Raw genomic sequence first — 26100 nt, forward strand, 5'->3', positions numbered from 1 at the left:
GGAGCCTGGTGGGCTACAGTCCCTGGGGTTGAAAAGAGTTGATCATGACAGAGTGACTCACACAATGCACATTAGCCTGGTTTCTTCTATGTCAGTGATGTGAACAGTGAAGACAAGAACAGCTATTTCAGTTATCTATGGCAAGAATCAGCAAACAGTATCACATGGGCCAGATGTGGCCTGTTGCCCATGTTTGTAAATAAAGTTTTATTGGAACACGGACATTCCTATTCATTTACACATTGTCTGTGCTTTCAGCTTATAACGGCAGAGTTACTTACTATTTATCTGCCAATGAAAAAAGTTTGCTGTTCCCATGTGACAACTTGTCTTCTTATTTCCTTAGTATAAATTCCTTAAAGAGCATTTATGGGTCAAAGAGTATATTTAATAAACATTTTGATATTTACTCATTCCATGGCCCTCAAAAAATGTCATGTTAATTTATGTATCCAGCTACAATGCTCAGGAGTGACTTTTCCCCACATCTTTACCCACTCCAATTATTATCACAATCTAAAAATTTTAGCAGTCTGATAGGTGAAAGGAAATAGAGTAACATCACTTTATATTTAAGTTTCTTTCCAGACAGTTTTAAAATCTTACTATTTTTTTATAAGTTAGTATTTTTTGCCTTCTTTTCTACCAACGTGTTCAGGTCGTATGGTCATCACTTACTAAGAAGATGAGAATCACGTGTTGCCACATAGCCTTCAAAGACAGGAGAAAGCATGAATTTCATTAAAAAAAGTTTGAAAGTACATTAAGTGATGAACACCAAAAGTATTTCTGTGTAAACGTCTGTAGGGAAATAGCCAAGACCTAGTAACCCTGCAAACTCATTAACTCTAAGGTTTAAAGGGTTGCAATTATGATATAGCTACACTTTATTTCTCAAGCATATCTATACCTGTTGTGGGGTCTTGTTGGAAAAAATAATAGCGGAACCTCCTTCTTCTTCGTTAGGGTAGTCAGGAAAAGTGCCTGTTAAGTTCCTGAGGAGGAAAAAAAAGGCAGAATAAACATCCAGGAGCGCAGCCCTCTCTGCTACATTCCTGAAGAGCTGGCTCTGCTCAAGCTCACTGAAATGAGTGATGGTTATTAGGATGGGGCTCCCTGCCAGTTGCTGGCCGGACATGCAGTCTCTAAGGAGCAGAAGGACCTGGTGACATTCAGAAGCAGGTTTCTCTCCTCAAAGCAATTGTTACTCTGAGTCAGACCTCTCTCCTTAAAGCAGACTGTACTTTTCTGCCCCCTTTTTTTTAAAAAAAATTATTGCAATACTCCATGCTTGTGTTAAGAATGACGACAGAAGCACAAAATATTTCTTCCTGTTTAAAATGTAGGATAAACACAGGATTTTGAAATAAAACAGAAACATGGTGTTGTTCAAATTACAGACTTGGTACTAGTGCATGAAATAGGCATGCATGCTTTAGATTTCAGGGAGTCTAAGCCCCACATGTTAAGAGATAGGAATAGCCATTGTTTTCTGTAACCATATAGTTTCCATGTTTTAAAAGGCAGAGTTTGAAATTTAATGTTGAGAAATTTCAGAAGGGATACAAAGTTAATGTTTCCAAGAGCAACTACCTGGACATGAGTGTTATATTTATTACATATAGAGAAAGAAAAACTTTATCAAGTTAGTTCCATTAAACCAGAATCTAAGGGTTAGAAGAGATGCCCATGCTCAAGATGACTCTATGTTCTCAAGCTTTTGGCCTTAGTTGCTCTTGACACTATTTTTTAAAAAAACAAGTTCTATTTATTTGTTTTTAAAATTCTTGGCTGCACCCTGCATCAGGTGGGATCTTAGTTCCCCGACCAGGGATCAAATTTGCACCTCCTGCATTGGAAGGCAGGGTCTTAACCACTGGACGTCCTGGGAAGTCTCACTCTTGACATGCTTGATAATTTTTGATGATCCCTAAAGCTTTTGTTTATGTGAGTTCTAGCTGGTGATAGTTACTGTATTAGGTATCAAAACCGCAAACTTTCTAAAATATGCATTTTCATCACAAACAACAATAATAAACCCATTAGGTGTTCACATAAGTAACATTTTTAATGAAGAATATATTTCCCAGAAGAAAAAAATTAGAGGAGTGCAAGTGTTCTGGCTCAGTGGAACTTAGCAGGGTGCTTATATATGCTTCTGTATTCAATCTGCTGCAATATGTTGTTTTGGTTGAAGTATGGAAAGAAAATCTGGCCTCACACGGATGTATAATTAGAAAAGAGAGGAAAGTTTTAATAGCCTTTTAGACAGCTGTGAATATTTGGCTTTGATTCCACACCACAGCCTTCCTAAAGGCTGGTGGTGATGCAGAATCTGAAACCTTATCAAGAACTTTGCCTTCCCTGCTACATTAAAAGTCATGTGTCTTGTGCGCTGAACAGATCTTTCACTCAGACATGATTCTGTAACATCAGGTCTTGATCATTTTAAAACTAATGGTCCACTGACTTATGCAGATCTTCCCAAAGCTGATATACATTGCATGGTATCAAAAATCACAGTCATCAATAACTCCTAGACGGCATATGAAAAAGCAGAGATGTCACTCTGCTGACAAAGGTCCGTCTAGTCAAAGCTATGGTTTTGCCAGTAGTCGTGTGTGGATGTGTGAGCTGGACCATAAAGAAGGCTGAGTGCCAAAGAACTGACGTTTTTGAAATGTGGTGTTGGAGAAGGCTCTTGAGAGTCCCTGTGACCACAAGGAGATCAAACCAGTAAATCCTAAAGGAAATCAACCCTGAATAATCATTGGAAGGACTGATGCTGAAGCTCCAATACTTTGGCCACCTGATATGAAGACCTGACTCATTGGGAAAACCCTGATGCTGGGAAAGAGTGAAGGTTGGAGGAGAAGGAGGCAGCAGAGGATGAGACGGTTGGATGGCATCACCAGCTCAATGCACATGAGTTTGAGCAAACTCCTAGAGATAGTGAAGAACAGGGAAGTCTGGCTTGCTGCAGTCCATGGGGTCGCAAAGAGTCAGACACAACTGAGTGACTGAACAACAACCACTTCATCAATCTCAGACTCTAAAGCTAAGCAGTGGGAAGCTCTCAGACTCACAGAGATGACTACAAGATTGCCAAACTTGTCATCTTGGCTAGAAAGCTTGGATTTTATTATCAGCAACAAATACCCTCATTTGTTTCCCTTCAGGCTTACTTGGGTCTTTTTGGAGAAAGTATCTCCTGCAAACCTGAGTCTTAACAGCCAGAGTGTCAGTCATCTTTTCAGTGAAAAATAAGGTTCCATTGAAAGGGCTCACTCAGTCTGAAACTGGACAGGTGGTAGGCACCCACCTTGAATGGCCTTCACAGTTTGGGGTGCAGCAGAAGGCAGTCACTCACCTTCAGGTCCCTCATGTACAATATTGAAAAGCTATGTATTCAAGGGTAAGCCCCACAATTATTTTCTACTGTGTCCTCAAGGATATTGCTAAATGAACTTTTTAAAAAGGAAGGTGCATGCCGGCGAGGATCCAGATAAACTGGGCCATTGCCTTGGGTCAAGGTCAACACCCAGCAGCTCCCTCACCATCTGCCCCCACCCCAGTGCTTTGGCCCCTATCCCTTCTACAGACTGCCCCCCAAACATCTTAGGACAGCTTCACTCCTGTCTACATAAAACCTCTCAGGTCTCCTGAACCTTTCCTGGGCGCTCACTCAGTTGGCATCTGACTCAGCTCCTCAGCGTAGCTTTGAAAGGAACTGGACACAGTGCAGTGTGCGGCTGGTGAGGGAGGTTTGTGGACAAATGCATCACCCTTGGGGATGGTGGGTGATCACCCACTATGTTCAGTTCAGTTCAGTCACTCAGTTGTCTCCGACTCTTTGCAACCCCACGGACTGTAGCGCGCCAGGCCTCCTTGTCCCTCACCATCTCCCAGAGTTTGCCCAAGTTCATGTCCATTGCATCAGTGATGCCATCCAGCCATCTCATCCTCTGACACCCTCTCCTCCTCTTGCCTTCACTCTTTCCCAGCATCGGGGCTTTTTCAATGAGTCGGCTCTTCACATCAGGTGGCCAAAGTATTTGAGTTTCAACTTCAGCATCAGTGCTTCCAATGAATAGTCAAGGTTGATTTCCTTTAGGAGTGACTGGTTTGATCTCTCTGCTGTCCAAGGGACCCTCAGGAGTCTTCTCCACAACACAGTTCGAAGGCATCAATTCTTTGGCCTTCTTTACAGTCCACCTCTCACAACTGCACGTGACTGGTGGAAAGACCACAGCCATGACTACATGGAACTTTGTTGGCAAAGTGATGTCTTTGCTTTTCAACACAATATCTAGGTTTGTCATAGCTTTCCTGCCAAGAAGCAATCTTCTCCTGATTTCAAAGCTGCAGTCACCATCTGCAAAATTATTATGTGGTAAAGATACTGACTTGGTAAATGGCGGTTATTTATATCACAGCTTTCCCTCAATTATAGTTTAAATCTTAATTTCACAGACATTTATCTTCAACTTTCATCATTTTGCTGATTTTCAAAGTTGCTGTGCAGTGTGTGCTAGAATCCACCACTGCTGTACCACTGCCTGCCACCTCCCCACTCCACACCCCTCCCGCCCCCACCAACCAATTTCCATTTGCTCTCAAATTGCTGCAACAGGCAAGACCGAAGCAGGTTCTGCAAATGGGCATCCAAACTGCCAGACGGACCAAGTGATGCAGAAAATGGAACTCATCACATGGCTGCATGAAAAATAACCTGAACTACAGACACTTCACCCAGATCGACAGAACAGGAGAAACAAGAGGTGAGAATCATCCAAAAACACAAAGTCTGAGAAACGGAGGCGGAACTTGATAAGACAGGACTCATCAGCTATTTGTGAGCTCTTAGCATTTCATCACCTCCGAGCAAATGCTGGCACATCTCATGGGGATTACGGTTGGGGGGCAGTTCTTAAGTCACTTAGTCGTGTCCGACTCTGTGTGATTCCATGGACTGCAGCCGCCCAGGCTTCTCTGTCCATGGAATTTTCCAGGCAAGAGCACTGGAGTGGGTTGCCATTTCCTCCTTCGGGGGATCTTCCCCATCCAAGGATCAAACCTGCAGTCTCCTGCACTAGCAGGCAAATTCTTTATCACTAGTGCCACCAGGGAAGCCCCATGGGGATTAATTAAAGCAACAACTCAATTTTCTGGAACGACATTTAATTTGCATTAAATTAAGTATAATTTCCAAAACATACACTTTCAGGTATTCATTAAACCCATTCCCTAAAAAGTACCTGGGAAGAGCAGTTCTCCTGGGTTCCCTTACCCTCTTGCTCTCCACCCGGGTGCCCCTTCCCAATAAAGCCCTCTGCTTTGTCAGTTAAAAAATGAAATAAATAAAGCAAAATAAAATTAAAAATAGGAAAACTTGAATAGGAACTCTGAATATGAAATATATTTATCAAACTTGAGATTTGTCAACAAACTAGAGAAGGATATTTCTCAAAATCAAATGATACCTCCCCAGCATGAAACCCAGATCACCCCTGAAAAATTACAAACGAAAGAAGCTGAGAAGCCAGCCAGGCCCCCGCCTCGCCAGGGAATTAGCCTTCTAAATGATGACGCCCGCCAGTTGCTCCAGCATTGGAAAGCTCCAGTAATCTGACATTTCTTCCAGCTTCGACTGCTACCAACCTTAGTTCTTGACTCAGAAAGCATCACCTCCATGTTGCATAGTCAAAATTACCTAGGATAATGGCTTCTGAGTCCTAGGCTCTTGAGTGGGACCTGCACCATCTCCTCCCTAAATGGGCTTCAGGCAAGGTTCATACGTGTAAACCAATGACTCTGAAACCACAGCCATCTATCGTTTGATCCCATACTGTTCTCACTTAATTTTCTCCCCAAATCCCAATCCAAACCCTTGGTCCATGACTGGGTTTTCAATGTGTCTTTGGCCCTGAAGATATGACATTTGTCCCGCACATCTCAGAGCCTAAGAGAATAGCCCTTGCCTGAGGCATCATGGAAGCGGGTCCCCACTGTGCCCGAGGCCAGTGGCCAACAGACCTGCCCCCTCCTCATCTTACGCAGGGAGGTGGGAGGTAGCCCCCATTTCACTTTGTACAAGTGGTGTCTGTCTGGCATATGCATAACTCAGACCATCTTGCTGCCATTTCCTTTGTTGTTGTTCAGTCACTAGGTCGTGTCCAACTCTTTCTGACTCCACGTACTCTGTCAGCTTCCTCTGTCCATGGCATTTCTCAGGCAGGAACACTGGAGCGGGTTGCCATTTCCTTCTCCAGGGGATCTCCCCAACTCAGGGATCGAACCTGCGTCTCCTGCTTGGCAGGCGGATTCTTTATTGCTGAGTCACCTGGGAAGCCCTGCCGTTTCCTTACTGTGCCTGAAAAATGGCTTCATAGTCTGGAGGCAGAAGCCAGGAATGGGGCAGAGCAACCCTCTTGCACTCAGACGGAGAGGAGCCGGCCTGGCCCGTCTGGAATGGCTGAGCATCAGAACTCTCAGCAATTCAGGTGACCTCGTTCACACTTCACGGGCATCTCCAAGCAGCAGCGACCTCTTCTCGGAAGTCAGATGCTCTGCACAGGATGCTGCTGGCTCATTATTTTAAACAGGAGGACATAAAATTTGGTGTAACTATTCGGAAGTCAGATGCTCTGCACAGGATGCTGCTGGCTCATTATTTTAAACAGGAGGACATAATATTTGGTGTAACTACAACCCCCTGCCCCAGACAATTATTCTGGGGTTGGGTGATGGAAGACCACAGAGAAAAGCCCCAGTCCCATCCTGGAAAGAGCAGAATTAAAACACAAACGGGCCAAGCAGTTCTGAGCCCCTTGTAGTCTGTTTCACCTATCTCACCAATGCATTAGCATTCCTCTTCCTCGGATGCCTCGGTTTAGACCAATTTGGGTGTAAAAATGGAAGCCCAACTTGACTTTGCATTTGCATTTCTTGAGCTGTTACTGACGTTGATTGACACTTGGCTACATGCTGGCTGCATTTGGGTAGCTATCTCCTTGGTGGCTGAGTGGTAAAGAATCTGCCTGCAATGCAGGAGACCCGGGCTTGATCCCTGGGTCAGGAAGATCCCCTGGTGGAGGGTATGGCAACCTACACCAGTATTCTTGCCTGGAGAATCCCATGGACAGAGGAGCCTGGAGGGCTACAGTTCATGGGGCTGCGAAGAGTTGGACAGGACTGAGCGGCTGAGCACGCACGCACTCCTTACCTCTTGGACTCACTTATTAAGTAGAAATGATCACCGCTTGTGCATTTGTTGCATGCAGGTTTACACAGCATTTCCACAGACACTGTTCACAAATTGTTTCTCATTTCATCCTTACAGAAATTCTGTGAGATGAGCCCTTCTCTCCCCAGTTTGCAAAGGAGGAAACTGGAAAATGTGAGTTTATATGACTCTTCCAAAGGCAAACAATTCCTTCCTTCTAGGAAGAGCCAAGATTCCAACCTTGGGCTTCTGGCTAGATGCCCAGGACCCCCCACTACTCACAGTCACTTACTGGCTTTGTCAAAAATCCTTAGACAATGGATTGCTTAAGTCTTCAGCTATCAAGTTTACATTATAAACCTATCACACGTGGGCTTGCTTTCTTGGTGGCTCAGATGGTAAAGAATTGCCTGTAATGCAAGAGACCTGGGTTCAATCCCTGGGTAAGGAAGATCCTCCGGAGAAGGGAATGGCAATCCACTCCAGTATTCTTGCCTGGAGAATTCTATGGACAGAGAAGCCTGGTAAGGCTACAGTCCATGGGGTCACAAAGAGTCGGACACGACTGAGCATTCAGGCATGCACTTTCACATGCATGGACCTTTCATAGGTACACATTTAACCCAATAATTCCACTATTGGGAATCCCTACTGAAATAAAAGCAGAGATATTAAAGCTTTGTGATGCATTTTTGTACTAGCAAAAGCTGTAAAAAATAAAAACTGTAATAAGAAACTGCAAACAATCAGATTGCAGGGAATGGTTATGTAACTGTGGTTAAGCCCCAGTGTGGAATCCAGCATGGGACTAAACTTCACCTGCTCTGCTTTAGCTTTTCACCGCCAGCACTGAATAAATATTTAGGTGGATGAACACATTCAGTTCTCATGAAGATGACTTGAGTCTGTGTGAACAGGTGTTGTTTAGTCACTAAGTTGTATCTGACTTTTTGCAACCCCATGGACTGTAGCCCAGGCTTCCCTGTCAGTGGAATTTTCCAGGCAAGAATACTGGAATGGGTTGGCATTTCCCCCGCCTCAGGGGATCTTTCTGACCCAGGGATCGAACCCATGTCTTCTGCATTGGCAGGTGGGGTCTTTACCACTGAGCCACCAGGGAAGTGAACAGAGGGGATGCTAAAGACAGAATATGAAGGGGAAAAACTGGGCTGGGGATCCATCTGGATTATCGAAATAAAAGGGGCAGGACTTGTTCAGTCGCTAAGTCCTGTTCTGACTCTTTGCGACCCATGGACTGCAGCAGGCCAGGCAGGCCTCCCTGCCCCTCACTACCTCCTGGAGTTTGTCCAGGTTCATGTCCGCTGAGTTGGTGATGGTTTGATGGCATCACCGATGCAATGCGGACAGGAGAGCGTCAAATCTGGATTAGCTACGAGGGAGGGGCTGGAGGCAGGAGACCGCTGATTTTTTCCTGTGTATGCTGCAGTGTTATTTTACTTGTTACGGCAAATAGCAATCACGTTTATAATGAAATAAAACTATAAAGTAAAACAATTTATAATAAAAAATAAATTTTATTTTTGGTTGGCTTCCTTTCTGTCTTATTTTAGGGTTCGGTTATTATATAGACCCTGTAATTTTAACAGTGGAAAAAATTTTTGTTTCTATAGCTGGAAAATTGTGACCTTTCTCCAGGGAAGTTAAATCTTCCGTTCTGTTTTCTACTGCTTGTTGGCTTTAGCAATTAAGGCAATCTGGTTATTTCGAGTGTATTTTTCCCATTCCTATTACTTTTTAAACTTAATTTATCATATGCTATTTATTTCCATCTAGGTTTGTCAGTTCTGGGGCTCTCTTCTTTATTTCACTGATTTATGCTTGTACTTTTATATTAGTGTAATGCATTTACCTTATTTTTCTTTATAATATTCTTGAAAACACAGTGCCATTTGTCCTTCCTTATTGTTCTTATTTCCTGATCTTAATCCTAATGACTTTAATAATTATGTTTTCAAGTTCAATAAATAATCCTGTTGGGATTTTAATTGAAATTGTGTCCTGTCTATAAATTACCCAGAGCAGTCGTGTCATCTTTCCATTTAACCAGAAACATGGCACGTCTCACCATTTATTCAAGTCTTTTAAAATTTCTTCAACATTTGTAGATGTCTTAAACTTCTTAAACTTTCATATCTATTTCACAGTTAGTCTATCACTAATTTTTTAAAAAACAAGTTTTTCTACTTTCTTAAAAATATTTTTCTTTCCTTTTGATGTCACTATATTGACAAAAATTTATACTATGGCACTAATTATTAGGCCCGGAGTAGGAAATGGCAACCAATCCATTTCTGTACTCTTGCCTGGAAAATTCCATGGACAGAGGAGCCTGGCGGGCTACAGTCCACGGGGTCCCAAAGAGTTGGACATGACTGAGCGACTGAGCAAGCAGGCATTAATTATTAGGGGACGGAATCATCTGTATTTTCCTTTCTCTTGTGGGACAACCTGCAGTGTTTCCTCATTTGGCGCATAGCTCTCTTTTGTTTTAAAAAATACTTGCTGTTTCATTCATTCACACACTCGTTTAGAACTATGTGCCAGACACTGTTCTGGGCACAGGGAAAAAGCAGTAAACAAAAGATTAAACAAACACTTGTTTTTTATTCAGCTTACATTTTTATTATGCTAAGAATTAGCCCTTCTCTTTGGTTTAGAATTTTTAAAATAAGAAGTGGGCATTCCATCTCATCAGATAGCTTTTCTGCATGACCTGAAATGATTATAGTGCTTTTCCTGATGTATATAATATTGCATTTTCCTACCATGGATCTATTTATATTCCTGGGAATAAACACTCGGGTCTAATTTTGAATGACTTGGAAACCTAAAAGTCCTCTCTGAAATAACAAGGGAGTCAGAGAGGAAAGGCAGAACCCAAACTAGCTGGCTATGAACCAGGAAAACAATCACAACCTACGCTTCTTCATCCTACAGCACACGGAGTCAGTAACATAAGTGGGAGCCTCTAGTCTCCCTTCTCCCGGATCTCATGAGCAGACAACAAAAGCTGCACGGTGGTGAGTTCTGGGAGCAGAAACTATAGAAGCACATCTCCCAGGTGCTAGATGCCCTGTGGAGGAGGCCGCTGGGGCTGGGCCACGGCGGTGCTCGGAGGAGGTGTCCCTGGGATGCCCTGAGAAGAGCCAGGCCTTGGTCGGTGGCCACAGGACACTCGCCCTCCTGGAGAGGAAAGGGAGCCCTTCACGAGGCAGGGGCATGGCCCGCTTTAGGTTTTTACAGGATGATCCCTGCTCTCTGGGGCCACGCCTTTGCGCACCTCCTTCCTCGTGAGTGGGGCTGGGACTCCGGCTTGGAGCCAGTACTACACACGAGCGTGACAACACCTCCAGCCCACAGCAAGGGACGGAGGCCGGCGGTCCGGCAGCCCAGAGACGCGGAACGCTGCCCACAGCCTGGAGGGCGTGGGTGCAGAGGAGACCCCGCTGCAGCCTTGTGAGACCCCGAGCAGAGGACGCAGCTGAGCCCAGACTCCTATCCACAGAGACCCTGGGAGCAGCAATGGGGGTGCTTTTCGGTCAGTAAGTAGGCTTGTAAGCCTGAGTGAGACCATTATGGACTCAGCCATACGTCGTGAACACGCTGCCATCAGCCCAGAAACAGACCTGGGGAGCCAGGGTGGTCGTGGGGAGGAGGGTTCAGAAGCTGCTGCCTGCAGGCCAGGCGGCAGCGAAGTCAGAGGCCTGGGGGGGGGGGTCGGTGTAGGAGCAGAAGCAGTGATAGTCGCTCAGCTGTGTCCAACTCTCTGCGACCCCATGGACTGGAGCCCGCCAGGCTCCTCTGTCCAAAGGATTCTCCAGGCAAGGATACTGGAGTGGGGTGCTGTTCCCTTCTCCACGGGATCTTTCCAAACCAGGGATCGAACCCGAGTCTCCTACATTGCAGGCAGGTGATTTACTGTCTGAGCCCCAGGGGAACCCTGAGGGTCGGTGGGCTCACAGCATAGTTTGAAGCTAATGGGGTTTTCCAGCTGACTGTGTGCTGGGCTGAGAGAGGATGAGGAGTTGGGGTGATGCTCGGAGATTGGATGGGTGGGTTCTCATCTGCTGGGATGAGGGGCTGTGGGGGGCAGGTCTGAGGGGAAGAGGTGCCAGCTTACTTCTGGGTGTGTGGAGCTTGAGATCCCCTCCCCCTGGTACCTCTGCCCCACTCCTGCATGTCAGTGGGGATACTGGGCGGCAGTGACATCTCCACAACTAGAGTTCTGGGAAGCGAGCGGCCCGGGTGAGGATTCACGTTTGGAGTAAACCAAACAAGAGATGGAATGGCACGCTGTGAGCCAGGATGAGGTTACCATGGATACCGAGAAGGGCAGGAAACGGAGGGAGGTGAGGGAGGAACCAGCGATGCCTTTGAGTAGCTCCTATCATGTATTTTGTGTTGGATGATTTTTCTCCTCTCTTTTCAGATGACTACACGGCCATTTATGTCATGTAACCAACATTGGCCCCAAGATAGGGCTGTAACCAATATCAGCCTCAAGACAGGGCATTTGTTGGGCAAAGCTGATGATTTCAGGAGCAGCGGAGGCCACTTCAAGTCAGATGGGCTTTCCAGCTAGAAAGGGCGAGGGCCCAGGCCCCCAGCAGGCGGATTCCATTCTCCATTGGCCGCTGGTTCTCTACGGTAAACCAAAGGGCTTAAATGTGCCGACCTTGGATCTTGGTTTAAAGATGCAACGTTGGAGCTTCCCTGCAGTTCAGTGGATAAGAATACGCCTGCCAGTACAGGGAACACGGGTTCCATCCCCGATCTGGGAGGATTCCACATGCTGCTGGGCAACTAAACCCGTGTGCCACAACTACTGAGCTCCAGAGCCCATGCTCCGCAACAAGAGAAGCCACAGCAATGAGAAGCCCGAGCACCGCCTTTGGAGAGCAGCCCCCGCTCCCTGAAACCAGCCAGAGAAAGCCCACGCACAGCAACAGAGACCCGGAGCAGCCAAGAATAATAATTTTTTAAAAATGCAATGTTATTTCTGGATAACCTGATGTAGCGATCACGTTGAAATGATCTGCAAAGAATCTTCCATAGCCCTGTTTTCATGTTTTAAGTACTATGTGCTCAGAACTTGCTATCATGATCTCTTTTAATCCCCCCAACAGCCCTGAGAGGTGGCTTGCTGCTGTTAGTATTTTTCAGGTGAGAAAACCAAGGTCTGGTGAGATTCAGTGGCTGACCCAGCAGGGCCAAGTGTGGACCAACCAGAGAACCTGCCGGGTCGGCTGCCCTGCGGTACACTTTACCCAGACCCACGGGCAGAGCTGAGCTGATGGCCACAAAAAGCACACAGGTGGCTTAGGTTTCATAATAAAGCATTAAAATAAATTTGTGGACCCAATAAGGAAGCGTTTAGTGGGAGCTAAATGTATAATGAAAATGGTATTTAACTGGAAATGAAGAAACCAGGGCTGCAGTCACCAATTAGAGGTGTGATTTGAGCAAATCGCTCCATGAGCTGGGGAGCCTGGTGAGTTTCCTTGTGTCAAATGATGCTGTTGAGCTAGGTCTGCTCATTCATTGTTAAAACGTAAGTATTGTGTGCCTATAAGACAATTTCTAAAGTCCGTTTCAGCTCTAGAAACTATAATTTATATGTGACAATGTTAATGGGGGAAGGACAATGTTAATTTCTTACAGAATACTCAATGATTAATGTTGCTTTCTTGTAAAAATACCTTCGACAGAGCTACCTGCCTTTATATCCTTTTATTTAGAGGAGCCTGAGGAGGAAAAATCCCCACGCCTTCTATATTTCAGCTAGCAAATGTGAGGCTCCGAACATTTGGTAAAGTTGGGGCTGATTAAAGATTTATGCATATTGTCAAAAGTTCTTGCACAAATGTGAAAAGGACCAGCTCTCGAGTCTGCAGTGATTTAGAAAGCAGAACTCCTAAAATGATAAATCTCCCCCCTGAGCTCTGACACCGAGCTTCAGCAGTCCCACCGTTTCAGATGCCCAGGACAGAGATTTATCTGTGTTTCATCAAGTATGAAAAATATATGGATGGAGGGGCTTCCGGCCGGTGCCCCCCCAAGTCTTCCAACCACCTCCATTAATGTCAGCAGGCTCATAAATTTCTCCTGCGTTCTAAAGAAAGCAGCTTGTGCCACCGCACAGAAGCCTCCAAAAGTGTCACTTGCTGCCTATAAATTCACTTACACTCAATAAAGGCAATTGGCTACACATGGACTTAATAACCGTGGCCCTCATTGGGAAACTGAGGGGTTCACCATCTCTCAAAGGAGAGGAGGAGAGAGTAGTGTATAAATCGAGGTGATGTCTCGGTTTCACTTTAGAAAATCTGATTTATTCATTGATGTTTCTACTTATTAGTGGACTATTTATTAGCAGCTGCCATTCCAGGAGGAAGCCTCCTTCTTCATCCCAAGGTATCACTGCTGCTCAGGCTCAGCTCCTACATGAAACCCCCTGCCCTACCTGTGCTCACATTTATTTTATTAAAAGGGACAATATATTACCAATAACACAATCGACTATCTAGACTTTGATTACTCTTCTGTTGAGAAAGTGATTAATATGCTTTATTTTCACCTTTTGTCTTAAATATTTATCTGTATAGAAAACTTAATATAAAGGACAGATCACTTCAGGAACTAATGCAGAGAATTTTCTGTTTAAATAGATGTCCATCCATTTCTGTTTACACACCTGTCATTTTAAAACACAGACATCATTCATTCATCAACCATTCTTCAGTCAAAGGAGCTGCTTTCCTTCCTAACTCAGGAGTCCACAAGGCTAAGAAAGGCAGACACAGGGGAAGGTGGGTTAGCAAAATGTCCACCTTTACATTCCAAACGTGGTTCCTATGCCCTGCTTTCAAAAAGAATCATTTACAGACAGCAACAGAGCAATTACAGAAAAGGGTAGCTTTAGAGTTCAAGGTTAATTCTGAAGCTCCTCTGACCTCATTCTGTCAAGTGACAAATACCTGTTTATGAAATAAAGGCATGACAGTTCCTGTCTGGAGCAACATGTGTGTTGATGTCTGCCACCATACAACACAGAACTGAAGAGTCTGCTGAGTCAAACCCAAAGGCTTTACACCCAAACGATAGCCTGTCCAGCCTTGCAGGGCATAAAGTGCCAATACAGGCAGTGGCTCCCAAGCCATCCAACTCTCCCAGTCAGAGTGGCTTCAGCAGAAAGCCAGGAGATTTGGGGGCTTTCATATCTCCAGGATAATAAGGCTTTAGTGTTTTCAGTGATTCTCTGACATTCCTTACGGGGATTACCTACACTTTCCCTCCCCCCGAAAGGCATGCAGAGGCTGGCGGTACCTCTAACCCAAGGCCTTGCTAAGGTGCTTCAGTTGTGTCCGACTCTTCATGACCCTGTGGATTGTAGCCGGTCAGGTTCCTCAGTCCATGGGGTCTCCAGGCAAGAATACTGGAATGGGTTGTCATGCCCTTCTCCAGTGGATCCTCCCAGGGATGGAACCCACGTCTCCTGCATTGCAGGTGGATTCTTTACCACAGAGCCACTGGGAAAGCCCAAGCTTACTCAAAGTATTACCCCAGGTCCAGGACTCAGCATCTCCCAGGAGCTTGCTAGAAATTCAAGCTCGACACCAAAAACACAGGCAACAAAGTAAAGACAGATAACTCGAAGCACATGAAACTAAAAGCTCGTGTGCCACAGAGGAAATGGTCAGCAAAACGGAAAGGCGACCTACAGGATGGGAGAAAGAATTTACAAACCATGTATCTGATAAGGAATTAATATTCAAAGTACATGAAGAACTCCCACAACTCAACAGCAGAAGACCCCCAGATAACCTGAGTTTAAAATGGGCAAAGGAAGTGAATAAACATTTCTCCAAGAAGACATACAAATGGCTAATAGGTACACAAAAAGATGCTCAACATCACAAATCATTAGGGAAACGTAAATCGAAGCCATAACGAAGTGTCCCCTCATATGTGTTAGGACGCTGTTATCGGAAGAGGAAAGATAAGTGTTGACGACAAGCATGTGGGGAAAAGGGAACCTTGTCCACTGTTGGGAGGAATGTAAATTGATTCTGTCATTATGGAGAAAAGTATGGAGGTTCCTTAAAAAAAAATTAAACACAGAGTTACCATAGAATGCAGCAACCCCACTACTGGGTATGTGAAAGTGAGAGTGAAAGTCGCTCAGTCGTGTCCGACTCTGCGACCACATGAACAGTCCATGCGATTCTCCAGGCCAGAACACTGGGGTGGGTAGCCTTTCCCTTCTCCAGGGGATCTTCCCAACCCAGGGATCGAAGCTGTGTCTCCCGCGTTACAGGTGGATTCTTCACCAGCTGAGCCACAAGGGAAGCCTCAGAATACTGGAGTGGGTAGCCTATGTATATATATCTGGGTATATATCCAAAGGAAATAAAATTGGGATCTCAAAGTAATATATGTACACTGTGAAATAACAGGAAAAATGTATGTTGGTCTCTGCCTCCAGTTCCTGGCACAGGAACTAAATGCCTCGGACTTTCCTGGGTGACAGGAGAGTGTTCTGTTCGAATGAGGTGATGCGTCCTGGGCTCCTGAGCGGGGGCTGGCCCCCAGAAAGACCAAGCTGCAATTAGAAGCTTGGAAATTTCAGCCCCACGGTCTATTGACTAGGCAGGCAGGAGGAATGAAAACTGAGTTCATAGTCGGTCATGCCTATGTGAAGACGCCTCCAGACAATTTCCTGAAGCTGGGGGGTTTAGAGAGCTTCTGGGGCTGCAAGCCTGGTGTCCGGAGGGGGGTGTGGCAGCTGGTGCCTCTCCCCACACCTTGCCTGTGTGTCCCTTCCATCTGGAGGTCCACTTTTATCCTTTATCACTTCTTTTTATAACAAACAAGTCAGTGTGTTGCCCTGAGTTCTATGAGCTAGTGGAGCCAGCTGTCAAAGCCAAGGGAGGAGTCCTGGAAACGAGATTTCCAGCTGAACGGTCAGCAGCATGGGAGACAGCTGAAGCTGGAGCGGGCAGCTTTGCAGGGCTGAGCCCTTAACTTGGTGGGGGGGGTCTGAGGCTCTCTCTAGGGAGGTCAGAACTCCACGGCATCACAGGACACCCCAGCTGGCGCTGCAGAGACCAGCTTGATGTGTGGACAAGCCACACACACAGGGAGTCAAGAGGCCGCATGGTCAAGGCGTGGGAGTCAAGGACACACACGCAGGAGGAATGTTTTCCTCTTTTACACACATCTATGTTCAATGCAGCGTTATTCGCAAGATGGAAACAACCTAGTATGTCTGCTGACGCATACATGGGTAAGGAAAATGTGGTCCATACACGCGACTGAATATCACTCGGCTGTAAAAAGAAGGAAATCCGGCCATAGGCGACAACATGCATGAACCACAAGGGCTCCGTGCTCCAAGAAGCGAGTCGGACACACAAGGACACATGACTCACATGAGGAACCCAAAAGGGTCAAACTCACAGAAGCAGAGGAGGGGTTGCCAGGGGCTGGGGGAGACAGGAAGGCATTAGTCAAATGGTACAACTCTTCTGTCAGCCAAGACAAGAGATCTACCAAGTTCTAGATCTACCAAGACTCTAGATCTAGCCAAGTTCTAGAGACCTACCACATGGCATGGAGCTAGAGTTTACAATACTGCACACTTCACGTTTTTGCTAAGAGGGTTTAAGTGATGTTACACACTTTCATTGCACACACAACAATAAATCAAGAAAAGAATGGGAGGTGATTATAAAAAATCCAGACTCTTCCCACCGAGGACCTACTGAATCAGAGCTTCGGGGGTAAGGGGGATCTGGTCTGACAAGCTTTTCAGCTGATTTGCTCTTTTTTCTTTTTTCCAGGCCGTACTATGTGGCATGTGGGCTCTTAGTTCCCCTAGCAGGGCTTGAACCCATGGCCCCTGCATTGGGAGTGCAGTCTTAACCACTGGACCACCAGGGAAGTGCCATGAGCCGCAGTGTGAGAGGCACTGCAGTCTGACCTGATGCTAATTACAGAGTTTAGCTGGACCTGCAGCTCAGCTCTGCACATGTACTGCATCCGCTGAATCGCAGGCACGAGGCTGGGTTCAGTGAAAACCCGTGGAAGACATCACTGCCCTGTTCGTCCCCCCAAAAGCTCGCAATCCAGAGGGAAACACAAAGGTTCGGTGCAGGGGACCTGGGGGCTGGGGGTGTGACCTGGAATAATCTCTGGCCCTTAGAGAGACAGTCTGGCCACTGAACTTGCAGAGGAGCCTCAGGGCCTGTCTTCCCATGGGACTTGGGGCCTGGAGAAGCCTATAGCTGCTGGCTGCTCTCTGTCTGATTTACTGTGATGATGATGGCAAAATACGTGATTTCACATGGGTGTGCACCCGTCCCGAAGGTCTCTGTAATGCTTGAGACCTTGATTTCTCATCCACCTCTTCTTACGTCCCCCATTCAAGCTAATATATTTTTCATCAAAGCCAAAGGCGGAAAAAAGCTCTTCACCTTCTCAGAAGAGTCATCCACACATGTTCACATCTCTTCCACAGACCACAGCTGCTTTGGAGAATTTACTGAAACTATAATTACACAAGGAATTTGAAATGATGACCTGCAGTCATCTCCCCTGGCCATCCGTTTCCCTCTATGCTCCTGAAACCTCTTTTTAGTTTCTGAAAGGAACTCACGCTCAATGTAGAAAACCTGGAATATAAAGGCAAAGAACAGACAGAGCCGTGGTCCCATTCCCGGGAAGGTATCGATCATGAACATTCTAGTGGCTTCTTTTGATGTCCTGCAAAGTCCTCCGAACAATTCTGAACTCTCCCCTGAGGACCCATCCGGGTTTGACACAATGATCAAGCTTCAGAAAACCTCTGCCCACCATGACTTTAGTTCTGTCAGGAGCGACCCCAGTTTTTAGCCAAGCTACCTGACTGCTCTGAGTCTGCTCTGTCACCTGCAAAATAATTGGAGTCAGCCAGCGTTCTCAAACCCCGCGGTTCCTCTGTGGCTCTCTCCCGTTTACTGACACAGACCGTCACCATGCTCTGCGGAAAGAGCCTCAGAGGCTGGGGCAGAGAAGGAGCTGGGGACAAGGAAAGCTCCAGGCTTCTAGGGGGTACCCAGCGAGCAACCCGGCCGTAGGCAACTGCCATCCCTTCCCACGAAGTGACAGGGGGTCCAAGACGCACGGGACAGGGGTTCTGCTGCTGGGAGGCTCATAAGGAGGACGTGAGCTCAGTGTCGTGGGAGCAGCAAGCCTTTTGGAACCAAGGGACCCGAGTATGAATGGCCTCTCGTGAGTCACGGACTCCAGGAAAGACACTCGACTGTTCCCAGCCCTGGGGTCCCACAAGAGCATCCACGGGGAGTGCCTGGCGAGACCCTCCTGGAGGAGCAGTGGCTAGGGACGCAGGGCCAGAAGGAGGGCCCAGCTTCCCGAGGAGTGAACAGTGATGGAAGCTGGTGCAGATCCAGGGGCCTAGGAGATCCCGGCCGGGGACAGCACGGAGCTGGGTGGGAGAGATCCGAATGTCTTTTCTGAAAGAGACATTCACTTTTCCAGGCAGATGGGAAACTCTGAGGTTCTGCCCTGCTCCAAACACCTTCCCAGCACCATTCTCAGCATATTTCTGCTCGTGGCTGGGGAGGTCTACTGGGCAGTGAGAGAGGAGTCTGTAAGTCTGTCTAGGTCCACAGGCTTTAAAATTACAAAGCTTCACTTGCTGAATGGCACCCAAAAGGGCAAATTTTACTGCATTTAAACTCTAGCTTAATCTTTAAAATTACAAAATACATTAGCAAAGCATGCCAGAACCTCTTTCAGGAAGAATGCATATTTCCTGGTGATCTGTAGACGTGTCGCTCCTGTAGACAAGTCACATCTCGGCTCCCCACCCCGGGGACTAGAAGCGCATTCCACCCTGTCTAATTTTTGTTTGCCTGCCTTGTCATTATCCTCTCAGCTTTATCCCCACCCCCAGCCCTTGCAGTCCTTCCGCCCCCGCCTCCACCACCAGCCAGTCCCTCCTGCCATCAGGAATGCAGCGTTTTGAAAAGATGCTTGCGGCTGCAAATATAAAGGCCCAGACCCAGGAACGAAAATGCAGAGTGTTTTGACTGTGGCAACTATTCCACACTGCAAACTTACACAAGTGAGAATGTGAGAATGTGCTGGCCTTCTGATAACAGTGCTGGCTGTTCTCGCTGTCATTGATATGATGGTGTCATGTAAAATAGTTACTGAAGCCGGATCACGTGCCACACACTGTCCTAAGGGCTTTATATATATTATTCTGTTATCCTATCTGTGAGGTCAATACTGTTAATACCCTCATTTTAAAATGAGGAGAAAGAGGCACAGAGAGGTTAAACAACTGGTTCAAGGTCACACAGCCCGTAATTACGTGTTAGATCTGGGATCTGAACCCAGGCAGCCTGGCTCTCAAGACCACTCCTGCTGCGTGCGTGTGATTTGCAACGTACCTGTTTATGACACAGAGCATGACAGGTGCCCTCACATCATTAAATAGAAGAGGCATTCTATTTCCCAGTCAGGCTCACCCTCTGAGGATGAAAATCACTTCAAGACCCCAGAGTCCTGCCTCTTTGCCATCACTTCTGATTGACCCCAAAGGGCAAATTTTACTGCATTTAAAGTCTATCTTAATCTTCAAAGCTATGACCAACCTAGATAGCACGTTAAAAAGCAGAGACATTACTTTGCCAACAAAGACCCGTCTAGTCAAAGCTATGGTTTTTCCACGAGTCACGTATGGATGTGAGAGTTGGACTATAAAGAAAGCTGAGTGCTGAAGAATTGATGTTTTTGAACTGTGGTGTTGGAGAAGACTCCTGAGAGTCCCTTGGACTGCAAGGAGATCCAACCAGTCCATCCTAAAGGGAATCAGTCCTGAATATTCATTGGAAGGACTGATGCTGAAGCTCAAACTCCAGTACTTTGGCCACCTGATGCGAAGAACTTACTCATTGGAAAATACCCTGATTATGGGGAAGATTGAAGGCAGGAGGCAAAGGGGACGACAGCGGATGAGATGGTTGGATGGCATCACCGACTCGAAGGACATGAGTTTGAGCAAGCTCCAGGAGTTGGTGATGGACAGGGAGGCCTGGCGTGCTGCAGTCCATGGGGTGGCAAAGAGTCGGACACAACTGAGCGACTGAACTGAACTGAATCTTCAAAATTAAAAAGAAGATTAGCAAAGCATTCCAGGACCTCTTTAGGAAGAACGTGTATTTCCTGGTGCATTGGCTTAAAAAATGGAACAAGGCTATGTCGTTTACACCATTTCCAGATTCCTCAAGATTACACGGGTTAAGAGGAGTCTGCTAAGAGCCCAGGACAAATGCCACAGGGCCAGTCCTAGAGCTGTCACTCCGTCCGGGGGTCTTACTTCTCTCTAGATTGAAGGTGAGCTGGATGCCAGGCATAGTTTCAACAAATTAAGATGAAAAAATGCAGGTGTGGAGAAATGGCCCACATGGGACCATTTGCAAAGAAACAGAGGCCTAGAATCAGAGCTGCCAGCCGCTCAGGTGGCTCTGATGCCCATGTGGAGAAAGGGGGATGAGACTGTGCGTCTTCAGTGACAAGAGTCCACAGTTCCATAGACTTCAAGGTTCTTCATGAAGGGGTTGGATGAGGTCACCTCCAAGACTCCTTTATGGTACTTCAAAACGAAGCTCAGCCACGGATAGTGAAACTTAGATGTCAGTTCAGGGAAAGTCCCAAGCCGAGAGAAATACCAGCTACAGAAAGAGAGGATCTCAAAGCAAGTCTTCCCATGACTGTGTCATCCAATATCATAGCCTCCAGCGACACATGGCAGGACTTCGCCTGTGGCTCGGTGGTAGAGAACCGGCCTGCAATGCAGGAGACGCAGGTTCCAGCCCTGGGTCAGGAAGATCCCCTGGAGAATGAGATGGCAAACCACTCTGGTATTCTTGCCTGGGAAATCACAAGGACAGAGGAGCCTGGTAGGCTACAGTCCACAGGGTTGCAGAAGAGGCAGACATGACTCGGCAACTAAACAATCACCACAAAAATGTATATAAACAACTATAGCTTAGAGATCACTTAATAAAAAAGACATCACAAAGAAAAGCATATGAATGACTGGGCAGTTCACAGAAGAAAGACTACTAATAAAAATACCAAAAGATTTTCCAACTGCTCCAAATCATAAAATAAATGCTAATTAAAAGATTGCTGAGAAGTCACTGTTTCAGTATCAATCTGGCAAAAAGATAAAAATGGATTCATTAGCCAATGCATCCATCCAACAGAATGTTAAACAATCAACAAGACCTCTTTTGGAAAATATTTTAAGGACAAAAGGAAATCCAATGTTAAATTTTTAAAAATTAGAAAAAGGATTCATAAAACTAATTGAAATATACATTATACATGAGAGAAAAATACTGGAGAGCAATTTGCCAAAAGTTTTTATAGTAGCTATCTCTGTATATTAAAATTGTAGATTTTCTACTTAAACTCAATCTTGTAAAGTTTCTACAATGAACATGTATTACTTTTAACACTGGAATAAAAGATCTAAAATAATTTAAAAATTGACTTGAGAAAGGAATCCTAGTTTTGGCAACTAAAAGTATAGACTAAATGAGCTAAGAATAAGTATTTTAAATTATGGGAGTTTGTATTAATTGTAACTTCGTCATTTTTTATTGTCACTGTGTGCCCTGTTGGAATTTATCCTGAGGATTGATCAATGTTTCATGTTTCAAAAGACAATATTTACTTTTTATTTGTCTTTGATTTAAAAAAGCAAAGAAAAGGATTTTTATCAAAGTCAATCAGATAAATGTAATCCGATTATGAAAATAAATCCACTCTTGATCTTGCATCACTTCAAACGAATGGGTCTTTATGTCTGTGTGAATTATACACAGCACACCCATGGGACCTGCTCTAACTCGGCCTCCAAACTGTCAGGTCAGCAACACCAGGATGGAATGTTCTCAAGGGGACTGGCTGGGCTGGGAGCACTGGGTCTTCAAAGGAAGCCCAGAGCCAGCGGGAAGGATGGCTCCCAGGAGGCCATGGGGTCTCCCATGACCATTTCAGCATCTCAGATGGGGGGACAACTCAACTAGCCAGCCTCCAGGCATCCTATTCTCTCATCAAAAGAATTTCCAAGCGTGTTCTGCAGGTACTGTATTAATCTACTTTTTTTTTTTTAATAGGGTGTTTTAACATTTTAAATGTTTATTTTAGATTATCCCAAACTAACTTCATGCCTTTCTTTACTTTCTAATATATTTTCAACTAGTCTTTTTAATTACAAAAATAACTCATAAAAAAAAGACTTCTAACCGTACAGAAGAATATAAAATAAAAAGTAACACCACTACATAAAGTAACATCACTTCAAGACATATAGATGGGGAAACAACAGAAACAGTGAGAGACTTTATTTTCTTGGGCTCCAAAATCACTGCGGATGGTGACTACAGCCATGAAATTATAAGACGTGTGCTCCTTGGAAGAAAAGCCATGACAAACCTAGACAGCATATTAAAAAGCAGAGACTTTACTTTGCCAACAAAGGTCCATATAGTCAAAGCTATGGTTTTTCCAGTAGTCATGTATGAATGTGAGAGTTGGACCATAAAGAAAGTCAAGTGCCAAAGAACTGATGCTTTCAAACTGTGGTGTTAGAGAAGACTCTTGAGTCCCTTGGACTGCAAGGAGATCAAACCAGTCAACCCTAAAGGAAATCAACTCTGAATATTCATTGGAGGGACTGATGCTGAAGCTGAAGCTCCAATACTTTGGCCACCTGATGCAAAGAGCTGACTCACTGGAAAAAACTCTGATGCTGAGAAAGATTGAAGTGGGAGGAGAAGGGGACGAGAGAGGATGAAATGGTTGGATGGCATCACCGACTCGATGGACATGAGCTTGAGTAAGCTCTGGGAGTTGGTGATGGACAGGGAGGCCTGGTGTGTTGCAGTCCATGGGGGTCGCAAACAGTCGGACACGACTGAGCAACTGAACTGAACGATAAGAACAACATCACTATTCTTGTCGTGGTAGCCATGCCAACAAAGTTTCTAGTGAATCCTTTCAAAAATTTTCCATGCATACACAAACACATATTTTAAAAATTAAAATCCATGTATGAATATATCTTTGTATATGTGGGTATACATTATGTACATTTTAGCTTATTTGGGGTTATAATTGTACACAGTGCTTTCAATTTGGTTATGTCACCTTTTAAACTGGATTTTAAAAGTTTATATAAAAGTAAAGAGGGCTTCCCTGGTGGTTAAGAATGGTTAAGTGGTTCTTATATATATTATATATATATGTATATATTTATATATTTTAGCTTATTTGGAGTTATAACTGTACAAAGTGCTTTCAATTTTGTTATGCTACCTTTTAAACTGGATTTTAAAAGTTTATATAAAAGTAAAGAGGGCAAAAAAAAAATAAATAAAATAAAATAAAATAAAAAAAAAAGTAAAGAGGGCGTCCCTGGTGGTTAAGAATGGTATGTGGTTAAGACTCTCCCTGCCAATGTGGGGGACACTGGTTCAATCCCTGGTCCAAGAGTCAAAAAGAAATGAACAAATAAGAATCTTTTTTTAAAAAGTAAAGAATTATTTCATCTGCAGGAAATGTAGTTGTGCACATCTGTTCCCTGAAGTCCTCAGAAAAGAGAAGAAAGTTGCTGATAAGGAAAGTTCAGGAACAGAGGGCAGATCATCTTCGTTAACTATGAAAAGGAAGGTTTCAATTATAAACCAAGATGATTTAATCAGAAGGCAATTCTTCTGAAAGAGCTGCCTTTCTACCTAAATTTTCATGATTGCAGACAACTATCTCGAGTGCATTTCCTCCAGACACAATTATGTAATCAGCTAAGAACAGAAAACCTCGGCCCTGCCGGTCTGCACAGGCCACTGCTCGGAAGGGAAATGTGATCAGCGCCGTCCGTTCTCCGCAGCGGACGCTGTCCTCACGGGGCGTCCACTGCGCCAGGGGAGGAGCCCAGGGGTGGGCAGATGGCTACAACACAGCGGGGGTGATTACGGCCTGCCTCTGGGGGCTAAGTCTCATCTCTTAATCCCACAAAGCGGGCCTGAGTCTGGTCCACGTGTCACAGATGAGGAGATGGACGGCACAGAGAGGTTAAGCTGGTTCCCAAGGCCACACAGCTGTCGTCAGGCTCTGGTTTGTGTGGTCACGCAGACCACCTGGAGGAGGAACGAGGAGGATGCCAGCACAGCTCAAGGAGGAGGCAGAAAGGAATCGCAGGCAGGCCCCGAGCGAGGGTGTCCTAAGGAGGCTGAAGCTGAACAATCAGCTGGTGATCCAGGCCAACGGGGAAGAGAAGAGAAGGCAGCGGAGTGAGGATACCACCTGGACCTTGGGTCCCACCCTCCAAAGGCCTCAGACCAGGAGGGGATGAGCGCTGAGACCCGGGCAGAGACCCTGGAGTGCCTGGAGAGCATCACGGACCGCCTGGGCAATGTGAGGTGTGTTCCTGTGTATACGGCACGTGAGGGGGCTGGATGGAGCCGGGAGCAGGGGACCTGCTGCTGAGACAGCCCACTGGTCCCCGGAGGCCTGAGCATGGCACTCCGGGTGCTCCTGGGGAACATGGGGCTTGGGAAGGACTCAGCATCCCAGCGGGATGAGGCCTGTTCAGGAGACGAGAGGCCGGAACTGCGGCTGCCCAGGCACTCGCCCCGGCTCCCAGCTGGTGCTACGAGGATTGGTGACTTTGCTCTGCAGTCAGATGGCATGAGGGGAAGAAAAATGGGACACTTGTGATGGGGAGGCACCCTAAGTGACTGCAGATATACTCAAAGTACATAGTTAACCTTAAAGAGACTATTTTAAACCAGAAGAGATCGCTACCTATTAAGCTTTTCCTATACTGTAAGTGGGGTTTAGAGGGTGGGGGTGGTGGGGCAACCTGAGAACAAGTGATTAGAATACTCGGTTTTGGTGTTTGAGTAACACAAAAACATGCTATTTTAAAAAACGAAATGGTAACATCTTTGCTGGTAACTTTATCTTTTCTCTGATATATTTTCTAACAGCTTTATAATTAATATAAAACAATATTTAATAATATACAATTAATATATTATAAACTGTTCATATTCATGGGGTTCTAGCAGTGAGAATACTGGAGTGGTTTGCCATTCCCTTCTCCAGTGGACCACATTCTGTCAGAACTCTCCACTATGACTCCTTCGTCCTGGTGGCCCTGCACGGCATGGCTCACAGCTTTATTGGGTTACACAAGCCCCTTTGCCACGAGGAAGGAGAAGGAGTGGCAGAGGATGAGATGGTTAAATACCATCACCAACTCAATGGACATGAATTTGAGCAAACCTCAGGAGGCAGTGAAGGACAGAGGAGACTGGTGTGCTGCAGTCCACGGGGTCGCAATGAGTCGGACACGACTGAGCGCACACAAACTGTTCATATTTAAGGGTAAAATTTGATAACTTTGAGATACCTATCGACCTACCTATCTATGTATATTTTATGTCTCCATGAAACCATCACCACAATGAAGAGTGAGGAGGAAGCTGATAAAAGAGAACCCGTTTTGCTATAAAATATCCCTGAAAACACATAAGAAGAGAAAAACTCACAAAAGTAATCAATTTTGAATTTTAAGAAATCATAAATATTTAAAAGCTCTATTTATATAATAAAGGACCAAACTCCCCAATCAAAACCACGTAACTCTGATATCAAACATTCCAAAAGAATCTTTGTTATAAAATGTAAGGATTATTGAGGAGATACTGTGTTAAGATCCCAGAGTTAATACAAGAGAAGCTTACCGACTGTTCAGGTTTTTCCGAATC

The 26100-nt window shown here is 45.4% G+C and overlaps 1 protein-coding gene across 1 annotated transcript in view; it reads right to left on the reverse strand.

Annotated features, from left to right (window-relative positions):
- IQCA1 (IQ motif containing with AAA domain 1) overlaps window positions 1-26100 on the reverse strand; it is a 180070-nt gene that overhangs the window by 105799 nt on the left and 48171 nt on the right. Inside the window, exon 7 of the mRNA XM_065930694.1 lies at window positions 911-995. Coding sequence (XP_065786766.1) covers window positions 911-995 — 85 coding nt within the window. The remainder of the gene's footprint in view (window positions 1-910; window positions 996-26100) is intronic.

This window comes from Muntiacus reevesi, chromosome 1, assembly GCF_963930625.1.
Source record: "Muntiacus reevesi chromosome 1, mMunRee1.1, whole genome shotgun sequence".
In the NCBI taxonomy this organism is placed as follows: domain Eukaryota; kingdom Metazoa; phylum Chordata; class Mammalia; order Artiodactyla; family Cervidae; genus Muntiacus; species Muntiacus reevesi.